The sequence below is a fragment of the Hylobates moloch genome, unplaced genomic scaffold (assembly GCF_009828535.3).
Source record: "Hylobates moloch isolate HMO894 unplaced genomic scaffold, HMol_V3 SCAFFOLD_19, whole genome shotgun sequence".
Taxonomy (NCBI): domain Eukaryota; kingdom Metazoa; phylum Chordata; class Mammalia; order Primates; family Hylobatidae; genus Hylobates; species Hylobates moloch.
The window spans coordinates 16,901,840-16,913,951 of NW_026652294.1; the positions used below are offsets into that span (position 1 = coordinate 16,901,840).

At 40.9% G+C, this 12,112-nt stretch overlaps 1 protein-coding gene across 1 annotated transcript in view; it reads right to left on the reverse strand.

The window, feature by feature from the left end:
- Window positions 1-263: 263 nt before the first annotated feature.
- Window positions 264-12,112, reverse strand: part of APOL6 (apolipoprotein L6) — a 33,651-nt gene continuing 21,802 nt past the window's right edge. Inside the window, exons 4-5 of the mRNA XM_032137828.2 lie at window positions 10,680-10,767; window positions 264-8,240 (exon numbers count right to left, since the gene is read on the reverse strand). Of these exons, the coding sequence (XP_031993719.1) occupies window positions 7,280-8,240; window positions 10,680-10,767 (1,049 nt within the window). The 3' untranslated portion in view covers window positions 264-7,279. The remainder of the gene's footprint in view (window positions 8,241-10,679; window positions 10,768-12,112) is intronic.

Sequence of the window (12,112 nt, forward strand, 5' to 3'; positions counted from 1 at the left end):
TCTACCAATGAACTGACAGCAACTCTGGCTTTGAAGCTCTGGAACCAATTAACTTTATTCCACAGGAGGAATCTCAGATAAGACTTTTTTAAAGTCATGCCCAGCCATGGATTTGTGCCATCAAATACTTATGAATTGGGTGAATTTCCTCTCCTCTTGAGGTTCTGAGGTAAACCTGGGGCTTATGTGCCTGTCAGAAAGTGACATTCTTTACTTACTACAGGTCAGAAACCCTGTGCAGAGACTGTACACAAAATATGGGGCCAGTTTTTCCAAGGACTTTATTGGTTCCACAAGTCAAGTTTGATTCCTTAAAGAAAAGCACACCATTCCAGTCAAAGTTTTAGTAAAACAACCAATTTCTCCCATTGTGTCCTGTTAAAAATGAGAACAGATTCTTACTGCACTTATGCAAATAACTGTATCACCATAAGTTAAGAATACTTACAAATAGTTTCCGAATTCTGGAGAAATCAGGTAGAGAGAAACAAATATGCTCCAAATTTTGTCATAGGAGTATACTAAATTGTTAAAAGCTGTCAATAGCTCAAAAGAAAAGTTTTAAGACTGAAACACAAAACAAAGGATCAGCAAACATTTTAAGCAAAAAGTCAAAAAGATTGGTTCAGTCTATGCAGTTAATTCCTGTTCTGCTTGATACTCATGAACATTTTAGCTCTCCATGAGTCCTGAAACTTTTCCCTCTATTCTGATGTCACAATCTCCAAAGTTATCAGAAACCTGCATGTAAGAGTACTGTTGGAGTTTTACAGATGATTACAAAACCACCTTCTAAAGAGGACCAAAACAGGCCAGGTGTGTGGCTCACACCTGTAATCCCAGCACTTTGAGAAGCCGAGGTGGGCTGATCATCTGAGGTGAGGAGTTCAAGACCAGCCTGGCCAACATGGTGAAACCCCATCTCTACTAAAAATACAAAAAAAATTACCTGGGCATGGTGGGGCATGCCTGTAATCCCAGCTACTCAGGAGGCTGAAGCAGAAGAATCGTTTGAACCTGGGAGGTGGCAGTTGCAGTGAGCCAAGATCGTGCCACTGCACTCCAGCCTGGGCAACAGAGTGAGTCCCCATCTCAAAAATAATAATAAAAATATATTTAAAAAAGAGGACCAAAACAACAATTGTGCATGGATGAGAAAAGTTTTAAGGCAGCCATAGTCAACAGACAAAACTGACAAGGAAATTTGTTACCTCTGTGGCACACAATAATTTTAATATAACAATTATGATTATTACTGATAATGTACACTAAGTTATATCAGAATCATAGGAGTTTCACATAATTTTGGAACATATACCAATAACATATTTATACAAATACAGCCCAAAGAAAACCAAACACCATTTCACATTTGACAATGCTTCCTGTATAATTTTTATACCAAATAAGCCAAATTATGTCATTTTTGGACTTTAGGGAAACTAATATCTTAAAGGATTAATTAGGTTAGAAAAATACATAATTTATAATTTGATTTTGGAAAGTTTGTCAAATACAAAAGGTTTAAAACACTTGATATTACAAAATAAAATTACAGGTCATTGTAAAGTCATTTATTTAATCCAAGTGATAATTCAAGGATTTCAAAAAAAGCAAAAACCTTCATTCTTTGAGAGAGGAGACTTAATTTTCTAAACAAGAAGCCCTAATAAAAACAGCATGAAGCCAATTACATTTGATTTTCAAAATTTTATAAACAATCTATAAGATTTAATCTTGATTATAAAATATAACTTCCATAAACCTTTTATAACTTTTATTAAGGAGGTGGTTAATGCTTCAAAAAAACTTGCTAATCAGACACAGGGGCCCATATACTGATTTTGCATCAGTGTGCCTTTGACTTTAATGATTAGTTCATATAGAAACTGCACTTATTGTATCTTTCAAAATCAGCCCTTACAGTCTTACGCGCCCACCTCTTCTGCAATAGTCCCTGGGCCTTGAGGAGTTGAATAGCTTTAATTTCTTGCCTAGTGCCTCAGGAATGCAGTTTATTTTGAGTGGCATCTTCTACAGGGCCTTAAGATGAGGCTTTGATTGCCATCAGTGTTTGTGATTTTTCAGACACAGGAGTTAAAGCCCTGTAACTCAATTTAACAAGGACTTTAAAAGCATATACAGGAAGATACATGGATGTAATAACCTTGATTTAAAAAAAATTAGCTTTTTCTTCCCTAAGCAAACCAAAACTTAATAATAATATGACAACTTGATTATATAAAAGCTTTTGGTGTGTGTGTGTGTGTGTATATATACATAAAAAATCTTATCATGACTTACACCAATGTTCATGACGTGCTTGGACTTTCTGGTTTGTCCTGAACATCATTCCTTGTTAAACAACCAGTTATTTTATTTTAGGACTAAATTTACCATATAAGATTCTTTCTTATATAAAATTATTTCTTTTTAAGCTTTTTAACCTTGAAAAAATTCTTTATTTTTATAACTTTATTTACATATTTTTTTCTTTTCTGGTTCCTTTTACCTTGTTTTATACATAACCTTTTAATAAGCTTTGAATTAGACAAAACTTGTTCACCTTTTTTAAAAAAAGGACACACTTTTTATTAAGCAAGAATGTTTTCCTTCAAGATATACTTATTGGAAAATACCCAAATAATAAATTATCTATTATTTAATTTAATATGACTTTATATTCTAAATTATGTCCAGTTGGTCTATAAGTATTTATCCCATTACATTTACCTAGTTATTTTATTTTAATTGTTTACCTAGATTATTTATAAAAACTGTGATAGTCATGATTTAAAGTTATGAAACTTCCATTGCAAAATTACAACTGAGACAGTGAAAAACGATTTGACCTAACTGATTCCACCTTGCTCTTAACTTCCAAGCTGTCCTTGTTCATTCCTGGGCCGAATGACCTTTGGCCGAATGACCTTTGGAAGGAGCCTAGTTTAAGTTCAGCTTTGAAACAATGACAGTAACAGTCCTTTCCCAAAACAAACCTCCTTATTGTCTGTGGACTAAACTGCCTAAAGCCACAGGATTAGAAGTTATGGTAATCTTACTAAATTCAAGATGCAGCTATTTTCATTAAACCCATATCAATGTCTTATTTATTAAAAATCACACAAGCAAAGATCATTCTGTTTTGGGCTGGGTTTATAGTTTTGTAACCCCTGTGCCAAATTTTGACACCTATGGTATTTGGCAGGGATAAGAATAAAACTGTTTGATTAATATAATGCAAACAAAAATGTATGCTGGCAATTCTGAAGACATTTCTAATACTACTTTACCCATAATTTTAAAGCTACCTTATTTATTAAAGATTTTACTTAAGTTACATAAACTTGAAAAAGCATTTGACTAGCCTTTTCTTTTTTAGTATCTGATTTAAGCACTTTCATTTTTCTTTAAGCCAAGTAGAGCTCTTTTATATATTTTTAGCACTAAAACATTGTGTACCCAACACATACAAACATATAAAGACGTATTAGGCATGCCAATAGAAGTACATTTTATAGATTTATAATGCCACCCCCCCCCTTTTTTTTTCCTATCTTAGACTTTCAGATTCTTGATAACCTGTTTTACAACCCTAGGCAGTTGTCAGCTAAATAGCCTTAAATTTTTGCACATTAAAGGAAACAACCCAGGTGAAAATCAAATAGCAAAATTTACATGATAAGGTACAGAGAGAAAAAGTCTGGTGGTGTTAGAGGGAGATGCTTTTATTTTTCTTTGAGCCACGTTAAACATAAAACTAAACTACATTCTTCCTTAACCCAAGAGTAGCCTCTGTTGCAATAGCTATTTTAGTCAAAAAATCCGGTGAAAACAGAATTCAGTCAACTGAGAAGTAAAAGGAAAAAAAAAAAAAACTTTTGCTACAAAAAAAAGACAAGGTCTTAGGAGAGAGAAACAAACAAGAAACAAAAACACGAAGGCCTTTCAAATACAAACATGCACAAAACACACATCTTGGATGAGGGATTTTCTGGAGGGAGTCCTCTCAGACCTCAGCAAACTGTCCTATTGGTTTGAGCCATAAAGTTAGCTCATGCTGGTACCAAGCACCGATAGATTTGTCGAGGGTCAGGGGCATCTCCACCCAGAATCCATTCATGGTTTCCAAAATGTGAACCCAGAAAATCTGAGATAGGTCTCAGTTAATTTAGAAAGTTTATCTTGCCAAGGTTGAGGACATACCTGTGACACAGACTCAGGAAGTACTGATGACATGTGGCCAAGATGGTCGGGGCATAACTTGGTTTTATACATTTTTAGGGAGACGTAAGACATTAATCAATACATGTAAGAAGAACATTGGTTCAGTGGGGAGAGAGCTTCCAGGTCACAGATAGGTGAGACACAAATGGTTGTATTCTTTCGAGTTTCCGATTAGCCTTTCCAAAGGAGGCAATCAGATATGTATCTATCTCAGTGAGCAGAGGGATAACTTTGAAGAGTGGGAGGTGGGTTTGCCCTAAGAAGTTTCCCTAAGCTTGAGTTTTCCTTAGAGATTCTTGGTCCCCAAGATATTTTCCTTTCACAGTTGACATCCCCAATGTGATAGTGTTTAGGGCTCAGAAAAAGATACCCTAAAATAGGGTGCTTTGGCATGCTGAGTGCTTTGAATAAAGGAGACTGAAGGGCCTCGGAAATAAGAGAACAAAGGTCTGTCTCTGACCCACTGCTGCCCACTTCCCTTCCCTTCCAAAGCACAGGGAGGGATTTTCTTTAAAGTTCTCTTATTTGATTAAGGGAAGTTTCTCCAGAAGGAAGGCAATTGTCCTGGACACCCCTTCCTGGAATCTACATCAATCAGAGAAGATTAACTCATATTTCAGGACAGGAGAATAATTAAAAGTTGCTCAAGACACCACACCTAGATAGGCTTTTTGCTTATTCTTTCAACTATAGTTATGTGTCCAATAACAATGTTTCGGTCAACTGCATATACGACCATGGTTTGATAAGATTATAGTGGACTTGAAAAATTCCTATTGCCTAATATACTGAAGGAAGAAAATGTTTTAATATGCATTTTATGTACCCTAAGTGTGCTGTGTTTATAAAGCCTACGGTAGTATACAGTAATGTCCTAGGCCTTCACATTCACTCCACTCACTGACTCATCTGAAGCAACTCTCAGCCCTGCAAGCTCCATTCATAATAAGTGCCCTGTACAGAAGAGCCAATTCTTGTCTTTTATGCCATATTTTTACTTTCTTTTTTCTCTGTTTACATATGTTTAGATACACAAATATTTCCCATTGTGCTGCAATTGCCTATAGTATTCAGCAGTCACATGCTGTACAGGTGCGTAGTCTGGGAGCAATAGGATCTCCCATATAGCCTAGGTATGCAGTAGGCTATGCCATCGAAGTTTTGTATAAGTACACTCTGTGATAATCACACCACAGTGCAATTGCCTAATGACACATTTATCAGAATGTATCCCTGTCACCAAGAGATACATGACTGTATTCTTCTTCTTCTTTTATTTATTTATTTATTTTTTTTGAGATGGAGTCTCGTTCTGTCACCCAGACTGGAGTGTAGTGGCACGATCTTGGCTCACTGCAACCTTTACAGCCTGGGTTCAAGCAATTCTCCTGCCTCAGCCTCCTGAGTAGATGAGATTACAAGTACTCTGCCACTACACCTGGCTAATTTTTGTATTTATAGTAGAGACAGGGTTTTGCCATGTTGGCCAGGCTGTTCTCAAACTCCTAACCTCAGGTGATCCATCTTTATTAGTGTAATTACACTTTATCAGTGTAATAAGGCAAACTTTGCTCACCACACACTTCCTCCCCCTACCCCTCCCACAGCCTGTGTCACTACCTCCCCATCAGAGGCCTCACTTCCTGTAGCTTGGGGTGCTATTTAAGCTTCCGCTCTCTGGCCCACATTAAAAAATGTATATGCCTTTTCTCCTGTTAATCTGTCTATTGTCAGCTTGTTTTATAGATTCAAATTCTTAAACCTTCAAGGTCTAGAAAGGAAGTTCCTTCTACCCCCTCCAATAGTTTAAAGAAGTGGAGCCTTTTGGTAGGTAATAGAGTCATGAGGTCCCTGCCTTTAGGCACAGAATTAGTGCCTTTATAAAAGAGGCCCAGGAGGGCTTGTTTGCCCCTTCTGCCATGTGAGAACACAGCAAGACAGTGCCATCTGTGAAGCAGAGAGTGAGCCTTCATGAGATGTGGAATCTGCTGGTGCCTTGATTTTAGACTTCCCAGCCTCCAGAACTGTGGATCTCTGGATACATCTCTGTTGTTTGTAAATTACCCAGTCTAAGGTATTTTGTTATAGCAGCACAAACAGACTAAGACACTTGGCGAGTGACATAACCTGCCTGGCTTAGCCATCTTCGGTTGCTATAACAAAATAGTAACAAACTACTACAGATTGAGTTGCTTACACCACAGAAATTTATTGTTTCACAGTTCTAGAGGCTGGAAGTCCCAGACTGACTGACTCATTCAGTTCCTGGTGAGGGCTCTCTTCTTCTGCCTTGCAGACGGCTGCCTTCTTGCTGCATCTGCAAATAGCCTTCCTTCAGTGCAGGTGTGCAGCAGGGGTGGGGAGGCCCTCTTGTATTTCCTCCTCCTCTTATAAGAAAGTCAATTCCATCGGGTTAGGACCTCACCGTATGGCCTCATTCAACCCTAATTACCTCCCAAAGGGTCCATCTCTAAATACAGCCACATTTTGGTTTAGGACTTCAACATATGAATTTGGAGGAGGAGACAATTTAGTTCCTAACTCCCCCTGTGGCTCAGTGACCTCTTTGTTAAAACTGGGAAGACCCGGCTGGGCAGGGTAGCTCATGCTTGTAATCCCAGCACTTTGGGAGGCCAAGGTGGGTGGATCACTCGAGGTCAGGAATTCGAGACCAGCCTGACCAAAATGGTGAAACCCTGTCTCTACTAAAAATACCAAAATTAGCTGGGCATGGTGGTGCATGCCTGCAATCCCAGCTACTTGGGAGGCTGAGGCAGGAGACTTGCTTGCACTCAGGAGGCAGAGGTTGCAGTGAGCCGAGATTACGCCACTGCACTCCAGCATGGGCAACAGAGACCCTGTCTCAAAACAAACAAACAAACAAACAAACAAATAGGGAAGACCCTTTTCCCAGCACATAGGCCTTAAGGAGCATTGAAGGAGAAACAGAAGGCATGCCCAGGTCTGTCCAGGACAGGCACCCTCATCTCCAAGATGTACTTGGTATTATTTGGACCTCCAAGGCCATTGTATGCCATGTCCTGAGGAACATTCATGTAAACTGTACATACGCACAGACACACAGACACACACACAGCCACACCCACATCCACACATGCTCCCTTAACCCCTTCCAGTAAGCCTTGACCTTCCCCACCCCTCCGGCCCTTGACCTCACTCTCTGTTGCAAGCTCTCGTAACGCTGGGTGAATTCTGTGAGTTTCCTCTCCAGCTCCGAGGCTTTGGCTCTCACCTCTTCTGCAAACTTTGTCTTTGCTCCTTCCTCCAGGTGCGTCAATTCCTTTGAGAGAGAGGCCAAGTCACGGCCAAGGAAGAAGACGGACATCACACCTTCCCATATGAGAGCTTTTTTGGTCATCGCCAGTGTTGTTCCCGCAAAGGCCTTTTGCACCTGCGCCCTGCTCCGGGAGGAGACTTGGCCAGTGGTCAGAAGATGCTTGGCATCATTGGCCAAGCGTGGGTTGGCTCTGAGTTTCTGAAATGCACGGATGTTTTCCTTGGTATACTTCATGGTGTTTCCAACATTATCGATAATCTCTCTAACAGCTGTGACATAGTGTGCCTTATCTTCCTCATCCTCCCTGTCCTCTTGGTCACGGGTGTGCAGTATGTCTTTAGCCTGCGCTTGGGCTTTTTTATTTTTGTAGCGTTCCAACATACCACTCACGATGCGGGTGACCTCAGCTACTGTTGCCAAACCTTGACCAGCGGTGGAGAGCAGCAGGCTTCCTGCTCCTGTTGCTGGGGCAAGGGCTAAACCCAGGAGGCTCATCACTCTAAAGGTGACAGCAGCAGAGTTGGCCACCATGTTAGTTACGGCGAATTTCTTGTGGGTTTTGTCAATACCGTCTGCGAGGGCACGGAGCTTGTCAATGGTCCCTTTTAGATGTTCTTTCAATATGGGAAAGTCTCTCAAAAATATTTTTTCTTCGGGGGACAGATCTCCATCTTGTAGCTCCACGTCTTCACACAGAGGAGCGTCATCCTCATCCCTGAGGAGAAATGAAATAAAGATTTTGCTTCAGCTTCCCAGATGGGAAAACCGATGTGGCTCTTGGATATTCTTGCCACTCTCAGCTTCGAATCCTCCCTGTACCTCCCTACAAAATCCCCTGAAAAGTCCTAGAGCACTGTAGAATAGTTCAGCCTTCGCTGAAAACTACTGGTTCCATGGAGAAAAGAAACACATAAGAGGGGCATGTGGAAGGACAAATGTGAATCACCCCAGTCTTGGCCAAGGAATGGGGAAGGAAAACTAAGTCCTGAGGTATGTTTTCAGCCTTGTTCAGAGAAAGCACAGCACTGCTGCAAAGGAGGGGCAGTGGGGAAATGTTAAAACCCCACTCAAGATAAAGAACTTGGGAACAATGGCGGGAGAGTTCTGGGAAAAGTAGGAGAAAGAGAAGACAAGGTGGTGGGCAGGGGATGAGAGTCCCAGATGTGTAGAAGTGAGTAGGAGGGTGGAGGGCGCCATACTGCATCATACATCCTCCACTCTGATGACCCCGAATCTGGCTACTCTGGGGTGTGTCTTTGCTTCTCTCAGGAGTTGCACATTGAGAGCTGAGATAAATTATTATTCATGTCCTGAATGCTCTCCTTGCTCTTGGTCAGCTTTACTTGACCCTTCGAGCAGATGGGATTGGTCCTTCATGGAAGAAGTTTGGGACAAAGAGACCCAGGCCCCTCTTCCTCCAACATTTTACAGGACAAAGTACGAAGGGATCTTTGCCAGGCCAGTTGGCTTTGACCTTCAAGGGAGAGCTGCATCAGGGTGAGAGCAAAGCCTACTGCTTGGGGCATTTTCTCATGCAAGGTGCCATTTGTGCATTTCCTTCAGGGTGAGCTGAGGTGGCCTGGTGATAACAGATGCCCTGGCCCAAAGGAGAACATCAGAGCTGGAGGGACCCCTGGAGAGGATCTGGGCCATCTCCTTTATGATTCAGTGGGGGGCCTCAAGCCCAGAGAGAAAAGAGGACACTCCCAAAGGAACAGGCAAGGTAAAGATGGAGCTATGGGTGGGCTCTAAGTCCTAAACTTGGTGCTTTCTGCCCTTCCTTTCACTTGTCAGTTGATGTCAGGGCCTCCTTATTGAAGTACATGTATGTCCATAAATGTATTTATCTTTAAATCTCTCTTTCCACACACACACACGCATACAGTTCCTCAGTGGGAAAGATTAGAAACTAAATATACCATCGAGCATATGTTTTAAGTGTTAATGAATTAATAAATTTAGGCCCAATTATCCATTAATCCACAGATGTAAATCAGTTAACAGAGCAGAAGGTCACCAGGGCTTGCAACGGGAAAAGGGTGGGATGAAGGCAAGCGGGGTGGCCCTGATGAAGAACCCCAGACATAAAAGATGCCATAGGTTAGCCCACCCTGATCTCTGTGTTTCCTCAAGGTATGTTAGACAAAAAGAAACAGCAAATAGATATGTAGCTGCAAAGATCAACAATGCCACTGCATATGAACTGTAAAGTTTTGGTTTTAGCGTGGTTGATAACTAACAGAAGCTTGACTTCATGTGTTTCTTTTTTTTTTTTTTGAGACGGAGTCTTGCTCTGTCACCCAGGCTGGAGTGCAGTGGCGCGATCTCGGCTCACTGCTAGCTCCGCCTCCCGTGTTCACGCCATTCTCCTGCCTCAGCCTCTCCGAGTAGCTGGGACTACAGGCGCCCACCACCACGCCCGGCTAATTTTTTGTATTTTTAGTAGAGACGGGGTTTCACCGTGGTCTCAATCTCCTGACCTCGTGATCCGCCCGCCTCGGCCTCCCAAAGTGCTGGGATTACAAGCGTGAGCCACCGCGCCCGACCATGTGTTTCTTAATTAAACCAAGCATCTCACATGTGAACACCTCTGCTCCAGTAAATCCTGTATCAGCTGGTGATGCCTACTGGCATTGGATAACATTTCAGTCCAGTTCTATGACATACTACACAAAGAGTTTGCCTAATTCACTCAGCAAATATTTGTTACTTGCACACATTGTGCAGGAGGCTGGTGGTGCTACATCTGCTGATTTACAGATAACTGGGCTTAAATTCATTAATTTGTTAACACCAGATGGCTTCCTTCCTTGGTGGTATATGAGCTGCAGAAATGGAGTTCCTTTCTTCAAGAGAGTTACAGAGATGAGGCCCCAGAGTGGAGCAATTTCTGTCTTTGGAGTCCTATTGCCCAAAGCCATGCGCCTGACTTAATCTTGACTTGCTCTCCAAAATATTTACTTTAGCTCCGTGAAGTATTTTTTTCCCTAGGGGAACAGATTTTCATATGTGTAATGGAGACCAGTGGGAAGATAGGGCCCACTTCACAGCTAATCCTATCAGAGCACATGTATTGCTTATCGTGAGGATTCCTTATTGTGCAGCATTTCAACAGAACCAGCCCTCTCCCTGCGGACTACGCCCTTTGGGTTACCTTTGCAAACCAACACTTTCTTCCTCTGCCTGGTTGTCCATCAGCCTCTGTGGCACCAAATCTGTGTCCCCAGGAGTCAAGTGATTTTCTGGTCAGGAATGTAGAAAAACAACGTTACTGCACATATGATGAAACCTTATGAAATTCAGGTGTGGAGGGATTTTGGATTATGTGGTATCAAAATAACAACCATATAGCATACTAAATATTTGCAAACTATTATTTTAAAATTGTATGTTGAGATGTAGCTTACATACAATAAATGCATGCAGTGAAATAGTCAGTTCAATACATTTTTACCTCTATATTGGAGGGTAGCAGTATACACCACCCCAAAATATGCCACTTTGGCATAAGGATTATTTTGAGCCAAAGGTAATTGAGAAGAAGTGGGTACAAGAAAAGTTCTCCACCCTCCCTCTATTTGCCTAAAAGCAAGACATAAATTGACAAAGGTAAAGCTGTCCCTATCTCCTCACTAACAAGAAGGATAAAGTTTGATCACCAAAGATGACATTGACTTGCCTCCCCACAAGTTATTCCTCCTGGAGACTCAAAATCCTTCTCCGTTGTCTTGCTACTTCTCTAAAGATGTACTGTTCATTGTTGGAGGTGTATTGAAGCTGGAATTCAAAGCTACCTCTTTGAGAATTATTTAATCCCTGGATCTCTCCCATGTCCATATGAAATAGACATGTTAATACGCTTCTGCCTGGTTTTCTCTCGTTAATCTGTCTTGGGTTATAGGAGTCTGTTCCAGCTAAGAACTTATGAGGGTTGAGAAAAAAATTACTTTTCCTCCCATACGTAGCCAAGGGCTGGTGACAACTCAAATATATCAATCAACAGAAGAATAAACAAACAAGTTATAGTTTTTTTATATAGTTAAATACTACATAGCAATAACAATTTTTAAAACTACTGATACCCAAACAACATGGAATAATTTCACAGACATTATTATTGAGTGAAAGAAATCAAACAAATGGCTCCATTTATACGGAACTCAATAATATGCAAATGAATTGGTTGTAGAAGTCAGAATCATGGTTTCTTCTCGGGTGGGGTGATTATTGGCTGGGAGGAGGAAGTACAAGGAAATCTCCTTTTCTCCATCTTGACCTGGGTGAGTGATTCCTTAGATGGATATTATAAGAGAGGAAAAAATAATTTTCCCTCTACCCTTCTAAGTTCTCAGCTAGGACCCTTGTAACCCAAGACAGATTAATAAGAGAAAAACAAACAGAAGTGGATTAATATGTACCTCTTAAGTGTATGTAGGAGACACCAGGGAATAAATAATTCTCAAAGGAGTGGCTTAGAACTCCCTGCCTATATAGCCACCTTCAACAAAGAAGTATACAATTTTAGAGAAGTGACAAGATGAAGAAAAAAGACTTTGCATCTTGAGGGCCACCAAATTGTGGGTAGAC